We start from the raw sequence: 17,513 nt of genomic DNA on the forward strand, positions 1-17,513 counted from the left end.
AAAATAAATGTCGCTCACGCTTAAAGCATTAAGTTTAGTATTTAATTATTTGCAGCTTAACGAGATTTGTGACAAACTTATATATTATTTTTAATTGTAGCTTCATTAAATCAGTATCAATACAGTGGACCCTTGTTTATTGCAGGAGTTACGTTTTAAAAATAGCCCACGATAGGTGAAATCTGCAAAAGTAGACAGCTTAAGTTTTTACATTTATTACAGATGTTTTAAGCCTGTAAAACCCCTCACTACACACTTTAGACACTTTTCTCAGACAGGCATTAACATTTTCACACTTTTCTCTCGTTTAAACATTCTTAGTTTAAACTTTCATAGAAAATGAGTCCAGTATTATAGAATTAAACCAAAGATCAAAACCTGTTGTCAGGAGCAAACATTCAACACTTTCAGCAAAAGGTTTATAAAGCTTTTTAGCTTTAGTTTGGATAAGATTAGCATCCAGCGTAATGTTCTTTTTCCTGCAGTTACTGACCACAAAGGGAAGACAGACTCTCTTCTTATTAAGGGGCACAGCAGATGTGCCACGCACATGGCAGTTGGAAGTAAACACGGACGTGCACATTTGCATGTTATTTAAAATGAAATTGTTCAGATGGCGCTCTGTGGTGCTGCAGAAATATAAACGATGTCCATAGCTGGGCACCGCAGACAGCTGCCGACTTGAGGAGCAAGTATGCATACCTGAAACCTATGTTTGCATGGTGCTGTGTGACGCGATAGCCTTGCTGCGGACAGTTACAACCCTTTTTTGAATCTTTGTTAAAACTCACACTGCTAGTGATCTAAAAATTTATTGTAATTTGGCAGGCTGGAAGCATTTAATACTGTATGAGACACGGTGGAGATTGACTTATGATGGTGTACAGCAGGGACGATTTTAAGATTTTCATTTTAGGGGGGCTCAGCTCCTTATAAGGTAAAATATGTATGTATGTATGTGTGTATATATGTATGTATGTATGTATATATATATATATATATATATATATATATATATATATATATATTTATATATATATATATAAATATATATATATATATATATATATATATATATATATATATATATATATATATATATACACACACAGCCTAATATTACATTTATAAGTAGTAATTTAATAGTAATACACTTATAAATGTTTGTTTAATATGGGTTGAATACTAGTATTCCACTGTATTACATAGACAGGCATAAACATTTTAGTTCTGAGTAAGACAAGTAGGCTTAACCCACCTTTTTACTGTAGTAAATTAGTAAATTTTTTGTTTCCATGTAATAAAATGACATACATATAAGTATATATTTTAAAACTTACAGGCTAATTCACAAATTTCACAATCTGAAGGATAATAATATATAAAAGGTATTTTTTTAATACTAGACAACACTCATGTTTCTGTCTTTGTCAGTGACTCAGTGGCAGTTAAACGAGTACATTCTCAAGTGGTTCCGTCACTGTGTTTATTCCTTTCTGTGTGAGACTGTATGGTATAGTTAATGCCCCACAAACTGTAAAGTGTTTAATATTGGTAGCTCATTTTGAAATAAAAATAGCAAAATATTTGTTACATTTTTCGCTGGAGGAAACGGCTGTGCTAATGAGGAGAAAACTTGACTGCTCCTCCATGACATTGAGATACAGGTGATACAAGGTTATCTATATCAAAGAACTGCAAATAAGCAGATATTATAACAATTCATCAATGTACAAACCTCGTTCTATCGATGTCCACGGCTGTGGTGAAAAACAAAATACAGGGAGGAACCAAATTCTGCCGCCATTTTCTTATCAAATTTAAAAGGGACTGAGGCAATAATTTAGTGTACAGTTTATGAGCTAATAAGTTTTTTTAGTGGGGTTGAGTAGAAATATATGTATTTGTCACACTTTAATTATTCAGATCATCAAACAAAGTTAAATATTAGTCAGAGATAACACAAGTAAACACATCATGGTGTTTTGAAATAAAGGTTTTTATTATTAAGGGGAAACAAAATCAGGGTGTCTGCAGGGTCTTAAAAAGTATTAAAAGCTGATAAATCAATGTAGAGAAGTTGAAGGCTCTTAAAACGTATTAAAAAGTCTTAAATGCTATTGTGCAAGGTAGTTAATTTTATATCATTTTTGATAATGCAATGTATGGTTGTAGGTTAAGTTTGACTGAATTAAATCTGTGAACATCAGGATACTGTGTAGTTTATGAAATCCTGCTATTTGACCTGATACCACTTTGTTTACTGTAGTAACCTAGGCAGCACCATTATTTCTGAAGTTCTATAGGCGCCAGCCTGCTGAATTAGCTAGATTTGATAGATTTGTATTCAGTATATGAATAATGTTTTCATTTTTGATTAGTTTCTTATATTAATATTTGGTAAATATACTGCAAGTTAAAATCTTGTCAGTGAAAAGTGGTTCAAAGGTCTTAAAATGCATAAAGAAAGCTACTTAAAAGGTAATTAATTTCACTCTCTGATTCCTATATATACTTTGAAAATGCTAAACTACATAGACCTGCATGAAAAAGTGAAAATCATTAGAATATTAAGTAAAGATTGTTTCATGAAAATTGTTTAAATATATTAAAATTAATGTTGTACATAATAATATACTGAGAACATAATTGAGAACACAATTTCTTTAGTATGTACATTTTTTTAAACTCTCAAATGCCAGATTTTCAAGAAGTTGTATCAAAGTATTGTCCTGTCCTAACAAACCAAAGCAGCTTATTATTTTTAACTTTCAGATAATAAATAAATCTCAACTTTCAAAAAAAATTAGTTGTGTAGTGCAGGGTCACAACAAATATTACTATTTATTGTTATTTTTTAAGTGAAATAAAAACAACAACAACAGCAAAAAACTACTTTAACCAGATCAGACAGAAACTTGACAGGAGCTGTCAGACATCAAATCTGATCCCCCATGAACGCTTCTTGACCTTGGTAAGGATAAACCAAATCAAGACATGACATTTTTCTTTGCGTTTTTGCAACACTGTGTGCTTCAAAGAAGTGGTTGGATTTCTCTGCTGAAATACATGTTGTTTTGTTTCCTGAGCTTAACATTTTATCATCGGTGCAAAATAAAAATAATGTCAAAGTTATGCAATTCTGAAGTAATATAATTTGAATGAGTTTGGAATAGCATGTATCTTGTTTGAAAATATAAATGTAAAACAGAAACAAAATTTATTATACATGTCAATCTTAAATTAAGAAATTAAGGGAAATTAACTAAATGTGGGAACTAACACAATATTCACATAAATTACAATATAGAAGTCAACTTGTAGCATGTTACAGATGAGAGAACTTATATTATGACAGAAAGGTTCTAATTTGTCCATCTCCTTTTGATATATAGGCTTTTTAAACCTTTAGGCATCTTAATGTAATGCCCATGACGTGATTTATGCACGCGATGTATGCACTAGTTTTATATTAGTTTATATTGGTTACGTGGCGGACATTGCGCTCTCTCGCTCTCGTTGACATGCTTAAATACCTGTGCTATATGACAATATAAAACCTGTTTATGTCCTCGTGTATGAGATTTAAGGTTTGGGACTCTACTGAAGTCTGTTCTGAAAAGAAAGTGTCAGACTTGACGTCATTCGCTACGGTTTTTAATGATACGCGACTTGCATTGACAGGTGAAAATCCGATCTACCTGCTTACACTGCAGACAAGAGAACCCAGATCCGATTCATATTGGATAAATTTCCACATATGAACAAGGCCTGAGTCTGATTTGAGTAAATAGGAATCTGTGTGATTTGTTCCTGCTTACACGTACATGGGCCATATCCGATCTGTGCCACATGGGATAAAAAAATCTGAATTGAGTCAGTTGAACAGTGCAGTGTAAATGCGGCCTTAGATTAATTTCTACATTTAAAATATCATTTCTCTGACATGTTTATTGTAAACATAAAGTGAAATGTTAAGTTTGATTTTAATAGTGCTTTAAAAAGTCCTTGAATTTGTTGTTCATGAAAGAGTGGAATCTCTCATTCAAATTTTTTTTTAAATGTATTATAAAACTATATCCACCATGCTGGAAACTCAACTCTGACTGAGACATTGCACTTGTTTTATTGACGTTCAGCGATTTTGAGTCTGGGCATGTTCGTAAATCACACTTCAAACTTGAGCTCAAATCTTGCAATCTGGATTTGTTTGTGATCCAAGTCCTACCGTTGTTTCCGGGTTGGAGTTTTGGTTCGCCGCTGTGTCGGGTTCCTGCTGTGGTGCTTCCGTGGATCATGTGGGAGCTTTCTCTTCTCTTTTTCTTCACTCCTTTCTTGGCCAGCCGGTTGTCTTTCTTCAGTTTGGTGGATCTTGGAGCTGTGTTATTCACATCTGCCCCCTTGACCAGCAGTTTGGATCGATTTCATTCAAACTTTCTTTCTTTCTTTCTTTGAGGACGTAAGACTTCTTTCTGACTTTAGTGGCTGTGGATCTTTGATTTTATTCTGCTGTACTGTAACTTCTGACTGCATGACTCCGGTGGATTTTTATCTTTTTATATTCATCTTGGAAAACATCAGCTATATGAGTAAATCAGTTTCTTTGCAACGTTACAATAGTTTTTGTAGTTTCTATATGGACAAACTGGAAAATCTGTCTTTGCTGACTGCAATTGGATATCAAATTTGAAAATGCAATCTCTCTAAGGCATCTTATTGCTATTTAACAATTGGAAGATGACTAATGCAGAGTTCAGACTGCATGATTTTTAAAGTAGTCGTGTCACAGATGTTTTCACATTGCATGACTATCTGGGCTAGCGTTTTGTCGCTGCTTTGTTTACACTGCAAGATGGATCGGCGACAGGGGCTTTCACATTGCATGACTTTACAATAGGAAGAATCGCCGACAACTTCGTCCAAACTACGTCTCACAGCCAAAAACATGTAGTATATCTGTTGTTATTAACTACATAACAAGAAAGAAGCCTTTAATGGGGTAGAAAATGTACATATTTGCTCACTTGGGTTCGAAGGGAATTAGCAATTTCTCCTCAACTTTCTTTAACTTTCTGTATGAAACTTCATACAGACATGGGTGCTCCTGTCAAACCTCCACTAGTTTTCCCTCCATTTTTGGGTCCAAATAAACTGAAAATGAGCGCTTTTAACTTCTCCCTCAACCTCCCGCTGACCTGCAGGTGCACACACACACACACACACACACACAAGTGAACGCTGCTTTCTCATTGGCTGTAGGCGATCGCCAATGTTATTTTCAGTCAAAAATTATTTCACACAGCATGATTTGAATCGCCGACTGCTCCAGATATTTAGCACGCCAAATATCTCACAGCCATCGGCGACTCATCTGCGATTCTCTCGCATTTCTCTTCTGTCAAACCGAACAGTCGCATCATCGATGACGTAAGCGTGCTCAGACTCAGAAGGCAAAACATGCAATGTGATTGTGGGCCAGGAGGAAGAGGGTAGGGTGTGCAATTGCGGCTGCGGACACTCTTAATCAATGATTTGGAGCCTTTTTAACTTTAAGCAGTTTTTTTTTTTCAGCTTTTGATTTGAAAATCTGTAATAAAGCTGATTGATTAAACCGAGATGCCCATTTGGCCAGAACCTGTGTCATACAGATTTTAATTAATTCATTTAGTTTGAATCTTAATGAGATTATTCTGGTCAATTTTGACATTTGGATTAGAGATGTAATGGATAAAAGATGTCATAAAATGATTATAGTGACAAATGATCACAGTTTTGTTAAAATGAGCTGAAAATATTCTGAAAATAAATATTTAATATTTATTACAATAGTTTTGTATCTGAAATGAACAATTGACAAATAGGGTATATGTACAGCTTGTGTTTCTTCCCATACCGATGAACTTCCAGTGAATAGTTAATGTGACTTTTTTTATTTTATTTTGTATGGTTCCTTTTACAGCATAGATGTTGCAATGTAATTCAAATACAATTGGTTAAATAGACTTCAGCATTCATTTAGTTGTTCAAGCATAAAATGAGATAAAAAAAGCCTTTAACGTGCTTAAAGGATCGCCAGGATCAGCAGGCTAAAGCAGAAAGCTCCATTGAAAATACTGAGGTAAAATAAATGTTGGACAGCTTAAAAAAATGTATTTAATGCAGCTCTTCTTGTATATTCTGAGACCTACTTTATAAATTTATCAATCAGACAGTGAAGATCAGTAAATTTAAAAGAAAACAGTAATAATGTTACTGAAATTATTTTAAAAACTGAATAAATATAAATTTATACACATGTACACTAGTAAGTAAATAGAATCAATGATGGGCTAAAAATGCGCGCGCAGATTCAGTGTGGGTCTAGTTATAAGACATTCATCAGCCATTATTAATGACACTTAAATATTTGTTAATAACTTTTGATTGCATAATTTTATTATTTTGATGAAATTGGTCTCAAATTATTCCTTGGGTCATGCCGACAGCACAGATATCAATTATGCTATAATCTGCCAAACTCCCTGCCCAACATATACATATATCTTGATAACAATAATTTTGGCTTACATTGTGCAGCCCTAGTGTGACCCCAGCTTTAGATAACACTATGTTGTCGAAGCAGATTCCAGCATCTCTCCTCTTCGGGATCTTTGATAGATAGAGCATAAAAGAAACAGTCTTTAACTGTTAAACACGCCCTACATATAACAGATGCTGACAGCTCCATGCGTTATCTATAATGTATTATTAATCTCGCTGCTTTTTAACTGACTTCTGAATCACTGCTGTGTAATCTAACTCCACGAAGCCTTGATGTTTTATAAGCGAGTGTCTGCGGATCAGATTGGGTGTCCAGCATTATTAAATAATACTCAAGGGTCACGTGACCACTCTGCGCCGCTGTATATTTGATATGTCTGTATGAATCTTCTTTAGAGAGCTCATCTATCGACTTGGTGAAAATGGCTCTTCGTACCTTCATTGATCTCGGGGTAAGTGATTCTATACATGCTGATTTACCACACACACACATTCATCTAGAGAAGCTGTAAATAAAAGCACAAGGCAACATTAACCGCAGACGGTGAAGTGTAAGGAAATGTAGCGGGGTAGTAATAAAGGACAGTTAATTTGGCCTCTGAGGACTAAACAACACGTCTTTTTTCCTGCGCTCCAGGTGCTGATTGAGGACAGGCAGAGGGAAGATGTGTATCTCGACGCCAATCCGCTCTTCTCGCAGGGCGCTTACAAAGAGAAACTCGTGCTGTTTTTCAAACAGTTCATGTTTAACTGAAGAAGAAAAAGTACAAGACTCAAAGAGAAGTCAGACTCAGCTGGGAATGAGAACAGAAGGGGATTCTGACATTACTGTTCACTTCCTCACCATTGGGTGAATCATTCATTAGCCATGTTTGTTTTACCATATATTTTGCCTAGTAGTTTAATACTGCAGTTTGTGTGCTGCTGAGGTTGCTTTCCGTTGTTGGAAGCCCATATATTTTATTTTTTTAATGTATTATTAAGTTGTTCAATTGTTACGCTGTTAAAAACTTCAACAAAATTGCTTGTTCCGCCTAAACGAATTTCGTTTTTGGACTTAATTTAGTAGTATTTTAACTTAAGTTGAAAATGATTGTTTGAATTCTTTTATAGTTTTAACGTTAAACTTGTTTAATGAAAGTATTTTCAGCGTACGTAATGCTCTGTGTTTATAAAGTTCAGCTAAAGATCAAAAAAGATGTTTGTTTGTTTTTTTCATTGAATTTTGTTTATTATAATTCTTTAACTGTAATGACTATGTAATGGGCTCGGTTCAGTACAAAAGTTTCAGATAATTGACTCAGTTGCTGTGTTTGATTTATTTGCCATACACCACTACATATGAATGCTCAGCTTTATTACCTAAAACATTAGGATGAATAATAAGCACAAGCATAATGTGCACAGGAAGGGAAATATACATTATTTTTCCCTTCCTATGCACATTATGCTTATTTTCCTTCCTGTGCACTTTATGCTTCCTTTAGAATGCTGAACACCTATTACTGTAAAAACCACTGCTTCACTGTTTGTGGAGAAATGAAGCCAAGATTATCATATTTTTTGTGCAGTAAATCGAAGTGATTAAAGTCATAAGGAACCATAGATCAGATTAGATATGTAATTATTGTAAAAACTTAAAAACATTTAACAAAAACCTTTTTTAAGACACTATTCAGCTTAAAGGCCAATTTAACTAGGTTAATCAGATTTCCTAGACAAGTTAGGGTAATTAGTCAAGTCATTGTATAATGATGGTTTGTTCTGTAGACATGTAGACAATCAAATATATATATATATATATATATATATATATATATATATATATATATATATATATATATATATATATATATATATATATATTGTTTAATTGCTTAATAATATTGACCTTAAAATGGTTTAAAAAAATTAAAAACTGTATGTATTCTAGCCAAAATATAACAAATAAGACTTCCAGAAGAATTTTTTTTACTGGAAATACTGTAAAAAATTCCTTGCTCTGCTGCGTACCCGGTATCAAGTCCATGACGTCATTTACTTCTGCATTCTTTAAATTTTAAAGGTCCATACTGGCCCAATACCCCAATAAGTGGTTCCATTCTCTCATCAGTTGTAATAGAATAATTTTTTTTTAGGTTATGGTAGGTACATTTTTCTTTTTTCTGATTACTGACACATTCAGGAACACAGAACCTAAAAGGTACACTTTCAAATTTGAGTTTACAAAAAAAGCCCCTTTTTTGGAGGGGTTTATTATAAGACAGACAACATATACAATTATTTTAATCACTTTCAACAGTGTTTTATGAAAATTCAAAGGGTTTTCTTTAAAATTTTACCAACTTACATTTATACCTCTGCAGGTAGGTTTGGGAAGCTTTTGAATTTGGCTGAGCAAAATTCAGGGGGGGAAGCCTTTGACTTACGAGGTTAAGCATCATTTGGGAAATATAAAATAACAAAGGGGGGCTAATATTAACTGACTACAAGTGTGTGTGTGTGTGTGTATATATATATATATTAATATCATTCAGTGACAACATATTTATATAAAAACTACATTATTTTCCGCTTTGACACAATCACGACCAAAATGTATGTACCGACAGTCCAAATTCACCTATTTACACAATATTCTGTTCTTTATACCTATTACAAAGCTAACTTAGATAGCAAATTTGTACATATCTACAATATGGCATAATAAAATATTTTACAAATCTACCAAAAAATATAAAATGCTGTCAGAATGATTACATGAAGCTGGAATACTTTTGTACTATAATGAAATTATGGACCATTTAGGCCCAATCCCAATTCTATTTTTGTACCCCTTCCCCTTGGCTCTTGAAACGGAGTGTGAAGAAGAAGGGCTTCAAAATTTACCCCTGAAAAATGGGACAGCACTACAGCACCTGCACACATCATTGTGATCTCTTGCTTCATGCGAGATGGACGATAATGACTGCTGTAGTTTTATCCAGTTGCGTTATTTTTTTGGTCTTTATCTTTAAAAACAACATTAGTGTTATACCAGACACTGTAAAAGGGTATTTCCCAGCCACTAGACTTTTCTGACAGGGTATTCGAGTGTCAGATGTGAAAGTATGTTGTGGGACTACAGTACAGGAGTTTTTATTAGGGATTATAGGTAGCGAAATTTTGCATTGTTTATTTTAGCGCTTTTTTTTTTTGTGTTGTTTTGTTTTAAGCATGACGGTAAAACATGAACGGCACTATGAATGTATTAAAACGTGTGCTTGTTTGTTGTAAGAGTTTATATTAATGACAAAAATTGGGTTCGAGGGTTGGTCCTGAAAGAATCTCAGTTTGAAGGGGTATCTACCCCTTACTATTAGCTCTGCGCTTTCAAGCTAAAGAAAATTGGGACACCCCTTCATGTAAACATGCAAAACGAGGGGTAAGGGGAAGGGCTAAGAATTGGGTTGGGCCTTAATGTGTTGCAGTGGTTTTCAAACAGTAGCAGTGTAAAATTGTTGTCTGGGTAACACTTTAAAACAATGGTCCATTTGTTAATGTAAGTAAATGTATTTACTAACAAACTATTAGTAGTACAATTATTACTGTTTATTCATCTTCATTAACATTAATGTTATTTAATTTAAACAGTGGTAGTTCATGTTAACTCACAGTGCATTAAATAATGTTAACAAGTCCAACTTTAGGATTTAATAATGCATAACTTAAAGTTGTGATATGATTAATATATGCTTTAAATAATTATTTATACGTACAGTTACTAACATTAACTAATGGACCATTATTCTACAGATGTTATAGATGAAAACATTTAATGCTACCTGTAGTTAGTGTTTTACATTTACATTTAGTCATTTAGCAGACGCTTTTATCCAAAGCGACTTACAAATGAGGACAAGGAAGCAATTTACACAACTAAGAGCAACATATGTATTAGATATTTATATGTATTAGAGGTAAAATGGGTTGTTGTTATTACTGGAAAATGACTGGACTGTTTTGGTAGTTTTAGTGTGTTTGGGGCATGAAATTAACTGTCAAATGAAAGCTGTGAGAAGATATTTGAAAAAGTGATCTACATATATTTGGAAATGAGTCCTACAGGCATTGCATTAAATGTTTTTTTCTATAACATCATTATATATGAATATTTGATGTACATTAATACATATGGCAAATGCTTATATAATATAAAAATACAGAATCATGCCACACCCTGAGAGAAGTAGATTATGATTATAAAAATCATTCCTTTTTAATAGTTTCAGTTTATATTTTTGTGCTTGCAATGTTCATGAAAGCCCCAGCTGCGAGTTAGACATCATCACATGCTCTATTGAGATGTAATAGTGTTTTTATGATTTAAGTAACTGGAGAACAGAAATGTCAAATCCATCAGAATAATAAAGACATTGTTTGATATTTTAGATACTTTATCTCAACTGTCATAATCTTGAATTTAGATATAACACTGTCATTTGATTAATTCTGCTTTTTTCTGATATTGTTCTAAATTCAAAAGCCAAAAGTCAGCTTATGATAATATCTTGTAGTGTAAAGATACAGATTTGACAAAAGTATGCAATCCGTATGCAAATCCCTTGTCAGATGCTATAAAAAGCATCTACAAGCTGTTATTTCTGCAAAAGGTGGCTCTATTCATTACTGCTGGCGCAATTCCATTGGGCTGACCATTTGTTCTAATTAATTGTGTTGTATCAGTTAGTTCAATAGATGTTATCTCATCACTGGAATGTGGCTGCTTCCAAAAGGTAGGATCCAAATGTAATTGCAGCTTCAAAACAGCCGCAGATTAGTGTTAGTTCACTCTAAAATGAAATGTTAGTTCACACGTTCTAAACTCCTGAGACCTTCATTCATCTTCAGAACACAAATTAAATATCTTAGGTGTAATCCGAGAGCTTCCTCATTCTCTATATAGACAGCAAGATTAGCTTAGGCCTGGCATGTCCAAACTTGGTCCTGGAGGGCCGGTGTCCTGCAAAGTTTAGTTCCAACCCCAATCAGACACACCTCTGCTGGCTAATCAAGCTCTTACTAGGCTTTTTAGAAACATCCTTGCAGTTGTGTTGAGGCAAGTTGGAGCTAAAATCTACCGGACACCGGCCCTCCAGGACTGAGTTTGGACACCCCTGGCATAGGCCGTATTGGAATTTTTTCCTCCTCCTCCTCTAAAATGAATCGTGATTTTGAGGGTCTAAACATGCTCGAACTCACAAAACTTTGCACATACCCTAGATGTGGCGAAAATTTACGTTTCTTATAGGTTTCAGAAGTGGGCAAAATGGCTCAACAGTGCCACTTATGCACATTTAACGGAGTAGACCTCAAACTACATTTTACGCAAACGTACAAAAATTGGCACAACATAAAACATGCCAAAACCTACAAAAAAGTCTATTGGAGTGAAATTTCAAACCCAACAGGAAGGCGTATATTTTAACTTTACGGCCAAAAAGTGTCTTTTTTGGCATTTTCAGGTGTTGTAATTTTAAAAACTCAGATTAACGGCAAAATATTGGGTATTGTTGGATATCGTCATCTCAAGGCCTTGGCGACGTTTAATTGCCACGATCTAGAGTTTTCGTTGAAGGGTGTGTCCGTGGTGGCCTCACAAACTTTGATGCTTCGTCACACAAATGGAAGTTGTTATAACTTAGGCATACATTGTCTGATTGGTCTGAAAATACACATGTTTGATAAAAGTTCTGACCTGAACATGTTTACATGCCAATATCAAGTTACAGTCATAGCGCCACCTGCTGGCAACAGGAAAAGTCGTTTTACAGTGTAACAAACTCCTCCGAAAAATTTTATCATATCACATCCAAGTTTTATCAGTATAGTCCAAAGGCCTTTGTGATGTGAAATTGTGAAGATCTAGAGTTTTCATCGAAGGGCGTGTCCGTGGCAGAATGACGGAAGTTCAGTGTTTTGCTACTAAAATTCACAGGTTTGGTGAGATTCCTCTCCTGAAGACGTGTACAGCCAATACTGAGTTGAAGTCACAGCGCCACCTGCTGACAGAAGGAAGTTTATCTTAATTTGGTGATTTTCTGTATTTTTTAAAAATATATATCAGCTTAAACTATTATTGTCCAAAGTTCTCTGTTATCCTAAAGCCTGGTTTATACTCGACGCGTTCGCTAGTTCCCCTGAGTGTGCGCGGCGAATGTGACCTCATCACTGTGTTTGCGGAGGTTTGCTTGGGTGCGTGCGACATGATTTCGGCTGTTGGAGCACACATGTTTTTTTTGAGACTCGAGCAAAAAATTCACCTAAAATATCTTAATTTGACTTCCGAAGACGAACAAATGTCTCGGGAATTTGGAACGACATGATGAGTAATTAATAACAATTTTCAGTTTTGGATGAAGTAACACTTTAATATTATGAATCAACTCAGGGATGGGCACACTCAGGGTCACTGTCCTGCAGTTTTGCTCCTGCAGTAATAAAACACACCCGAACATGCTTATCAGTGTCTTTTAAATCAGTAGAAAGCTATAGGCTGGTGTGTTTGATAAGGATTAGAGCTAAACTCTGCAGGACACCAGCGCTCTATGACTGAGTTTGCTCATTCCTGAATTAGCTTGTTGCTAAAACGTTTTTAATAAGAACTGTCATGTTGTTTGCAATGTTCTAGTTTAAATTAGCATGTTGCTAGCATGATTTTAACTTGCAATAGTTTGAATTAGCATGTTGCTAGCATGTTTAACATGTCATTAGCATATTGCTAGCATGATTGGCATGTCACTAGCATGTTAGAATAATTAGCTTGTGTTAGAACAGCTAATCACAGTCTATGGGGCAGTTGCTGGGGTGTTGTACCGTGTAACTGTCTGCTAGGGCGTAGCTTGTAAGCTGAAAGTCTATATGACAGTCTGTTGCAAAGTTATGAGGTCACAGAGGTTAAGTCATTTTGACTTTTCAGATTTTTCTGGCTCAGTTTTTGGAATAACGAAAGTCGGATCAGTTGGAATAGATAAAGGAAGCCGAGTCAGACCAGTTTGGAAGACTAGTTTGGTTGTTGTAGCTTGAAAGGTCTAGAAAAAGAAGAAAAAAAGAAATTGTAGATTGTCACTTCCACGTAAGTGGATGAAAGGTTTAATTCTTTCTTTAGTTTCTCATCAAAACATTCATTTATTCATTCATTTTCATACGCTTTTCTGGGTCCGGGTTGCGGGGGCAGCAATCTTAGAAGCGAACCCAGACTTCCCTCTCCCTAAACACTTCCTCCAACTCCTCCGGGGGGATCCCGAGGCATTTCCAGGCCAGCCAAGAGACATAGTCCCTTCAGCTTGTCCTGGGTCTTCCCCGAGGCCTCCTCCCAGTGGGACATGACTGGAACACCTCCCTAGGTAGGCGTCCAGGAGGCATTCAAAACAGATGCCTGAGCTACCTCAGCTGACTTTTCTCGATGTGGAGGAGTAGCGGCTCTACTCCGAGCGCATCCCAGTTAACAAAGCTCCTCACCCAATCTATAAGGGTGCGCCCTGCTACTCTGCGAAGGAAACTTATTTCAGCCACTTGTATTCGAGATCTCATCAAATTGTGACCTATCAAATGCTCTCTGGTATCTGACATGCCCCGCCCCCTTCAAGATGCTTCACATTGGATGTAACTGATCTTAATCACTGTCACTGGCAGAGCAAAGTGTATCTCCAGATTGCAGGACGGGCCGTAACTTGTAAGTTAGAGAAGCGTAACTTGCAGTTATGGAGACCCCATTGAACTATGTGAGATGTTGGCCAGATCACGGAACAGAGAACATTTTCATGTTTTCTCTAAATTTTATCCACAACCAATTAATTTGATATATTGTAACATTCATTAATTTAGTAACTCCACCATGCTACTCGCTGACTTCTTCCATCAGTTGTCTTGACAGTTAGCCTACTCCGCATCGCCCCCTGTGGTTGCAAATAACCATACGATAGCGAGCACGCCACAGAGTATGGAAGCCTCAGCAAAAAAGAAACTGCAATGGTTGGGTTTAGGGTTGGGGTAGGTATAGACATTAATAACTGTGATAGTTTGGTTTAGGTTTGGAGAAGGTCTAAACATTAATAATGATGATTATTGGGTTTAAGTGTGTCGCAGGTATAGATGTTAATAACTATGATGGTTGGGTTTAGGTGTGAAGTAGGTGTAGATGTTAATACCTGATGTACTGTACAGCGCCATCTTGCTGACAACAAAGTTTTGACATGTGGGTCTCCATAACTTCAAGTTACGCCCCTTCATGTTACACTCCCGCAGACAGATCCTACTCTGCAGAGTAATTCTATTGGCTGTTTCTTAAGAGGAGGAGCTACACTATGCCCCACCCTCTCTTGATGATTTGAGATTGTCAAACATTGAATAAAAATGCACATTTTAAAGCAATTTAAGAGACCTTTAAACAGAACAGAGATGCCCAAACTAGGGCCTGCGGGCCAAAGTTGGCCCATCATAACGTTTATCCCATCCCAAAGATGGGGCCAATGCCTTTAACAGCCATTGTACTTCATTTCTAATTTTAACATAATCTTTTGTTTATTTGTTCAGATACAGTAAAAGGAAATGAAACAAAATATTTCAATTTCAATGTTGTGCATGAATCAGATTTTAAAAAATGTAAGGATCCTCGACTAGTAAATGAAATGTATTCAGCGTTGAACCCCATTGGGTTATAAATGGGATTATTTGTTTTTATTGTAAGAAGTTCATTATTAAATGTTGAACATATCTATAACTATTAATACAATTAAACTATGTTCTCAATTTATTTTTAAGTGTTAATAAATTAGGAAATTACAATGGCAATTTTATTGTAATAGTTTGGTTTATTTAACTTTGGTCCACCACCCTCAAACAAGTTTGGTTTTTGGCCCTTCATAGGAAAAATTTTGGGCACCCCTGAAATAGAATATCAGTATGTTGGCTTTCTCAATCCACCATAATTTGTATTTTGGAGCTGCACTAAAATCCTGATTATTATTTTGTTACACTGAATGGCAATTTAATGCATTTCTTCATGCACAATAGTATTTTGTTCTCTTAAAAAGATGCATTCTACCGCACAGGTCCAAAAATAAATAAATAAACCCACATTACCATTTAATCATTTTGATAATTGCAAACCTTCTCTATGTCTTGACCCTGAGACATTTCGTCACCTTAGAATTTTAAGGTTCTATCTGACATTTTTGTCAAAATTGAGATATTGACATATTCTAAATGACAGCTTAGTTACATTATGGGATGTTTTTTTTGTAGGTTATTTACATTTTAAAACTTTATTTTAAAAAACAAATGTTTCACACAAACTGTTTGCTATATGAAATGCAAAAACTTTAAAGCTTATTATCTCAAAATAATTCAGAACGCAGATAACCTTATAATTCCAAGGTGACGATTTAACAATAAATAAAAAGCAAGTTAAAGATCAAAAACACATAAAAATGAAAACTTCTGCACTGATTAATGCAAAATAATTCCTCAGCCTCAAGAATCTGTGCATGAGGCGGTTTTCTCTAACTGTACTATTGACATGTAATAAGCATGACGAATGTGACGGAGACGTGATCGGTGCGAGGGTCACGCTACCATTACTCACTGCTAATGACTTCAGCTCTATATATACACACACCAACACTTGACGGACTCGTATATAAACAGCCGTCCGTGCAACACGAGAAGCGCTTTAAATGTGCATTTACACAGGAACATCACTCTTGTGAATCCTAATACTGAGCGAGCTGCCTTGAAAGTGCTCATCTGAGACAGAAAGACTGACAGACGAATGACTTCTGCTGAAAAAAAGTGCTGAATAAGATCTCTAGAGACATGCAGCGAATCGACCAACACACATATATACTGTATATACTGATACCGGAGATGGTGGAAGAATAGATCGATTAACCAGAAACTAGACGGCTTGAGAAATAACGGTTGCTGTTCTCACTTGATTAATACTTTCCACTAGAATCAATATCCTGATTACATTTGTTCATATGGTTTAAAGCTTTTTTTTTTTTTTTTTTTTGGACTTGGTAGCGCTGAGAAAAATGGATTTTCTGGTGACATATATGTAATATTTGTTCAGTAGGTTTACTGGATAAAAACATTCCCATTTATAGAACTAACAGACTGCAAGTTGCTGTTTGTTTTGTGGTGCCACTCCCACATTTCAAAATTAAGCCAATTACTGGAGGACTCAAGCTAGTTCCCACCTAATCTCCTTTTTTTTATTGTTGTTGATGCATTGAAAGAACATACCTTTTTGTGTAGTCAAATCTAATGAATTTACTCTCATATTTTTTAATTATTATATTATCAAGGATAGCTAGAATTGTCAGTAAATATTTAATGTTTACACATTTACTTCATGAAATGATTGGAAAGAGTTAAATAAGAATATTCATTTACTTGTAATTTTTAAATATTTTCAATCGTTGCAAACCTAGTAATATGTCAATTTAAATAATGGATATTTCGCATTGGATATGTGGTTCCCCAGTATGCTTTGCATTGGATTGAATTAAGAGGAGAATTTTTTTAAATAAAGAGCAACACGGTGACTCAGTCGTTAGTACTGTCGCCTCACAGCAAGAAGGTCACTGGTTCGAGTCCTGACTGGGCCTGTTGGCATTTCTTTGCACGTTCTCCCCGTGTTTGCATGGGTGCTCCAGTTTGCATGGGTTGCTCACAGTCCAAAGACTGCGCTATAGGTGAATTGAAAGAACTAAATCGACCGTAGTGTGAATGAGTGTGTATGGATGTTTTACATTACTGACTTGCAGCTGGAAGGACATCCGCTGCGTAAAACGTATGCTGAATGAGTTGGCGGTTCATTCCACTGTTGTGACCCCTGATGAATAATGGGACTTAGCCAAAGGAAAATAAATGAATATTCTGAATCTGCTAATAAAAGCATCATTCCTAGGTGTTTAAATTTGAGAGAA

At 35.3% G+C, this 17,513-nt stretch overlaps 2 protein-coding genes across 24 annotated transcripts in view; one reads left to right on the forward strand and one right to left on the reverse strand.

The window, feature by feature from the left end:
* The window catches only part of gpat2 (glycerol-3-phosphate acyltransferase 2, mitochondrial), a 138,844-nt gene extending 131,005 nt beyond the window's left edge, over nucleotides 1-7,839 (forward strand). For 19 of the 20 annotated variants that reach the window (XM_073909557.1, XM_073909567.1, XM_068222977.2 and 16 more), the window contains 2 exons: nucleotides 6,937-6,992; nucleotides 7,178-7,839. In XM_073909557.1, the coding sequence (XP_073765658.1) occupies nucleotides 6,937-6,992; nucleotides 7,178-7,294 (173 nt within the window). In that variant the 3' untranslated portion in view covers nucleotides 7,295-7,839. The remainder of the gene's footprint in view (nucleotides 1-6,936; nucleotides 6,993-7,177) is intronic. The other variant, NM_001089380.2, reaches the window with a different exon arrangement.
* A 1,913-nt stretch (nucleotides 7,840-9,752) lies between these two features.
* The window catches only part of fahd2a (fumarylacetoacetate hydrolase domain containing 2A), a 53,265-nt gene continuing 45,504 nt past the window's right edge, over nucleotides 9,753-17,513 (reverse strand). Inside the window, exons 8-9 of one of the 4 annotated variants that reach the window (XR_012383653.1) lie at nucleotides 12,180-12,581; nucleotides 9,753-11,542 (exon numbers count right to left, since the gene is read on the reverse strand). Coding sequence is in view for 3 of the 4 variants with exons in the window: in XM_073909275.1 (XP_073765376.1) it covers nucleotides 12,570-12,581 (12 nt within the window). In the remaining variant the exon portion in view is untranslated. Of the gene's footprint in view, nucleotides 12,582-17,513 lie in introns of all 4 variants that reach the window. The other 3 variants (XM_073909275.1, XM_073909274.1, XM_073909277.1) reach the window with 3 other exon arrangements.

The sequence above is a fragment of the Danio rerio genome, chromosome 8 (genome assembly GCF_049306965.1).
Source record: "Danio rerio strain Tuebingen ecotype United States chromosome 8, GRCz12tu, whole genome shotgun sequence".
In the NCBI taxonomy this organism is placed as follows: Eukaryota; Metazoa; Chordata; class Actinopteri; order Cypriniformes; family Danionidae; genus Danio; species Danio rerio.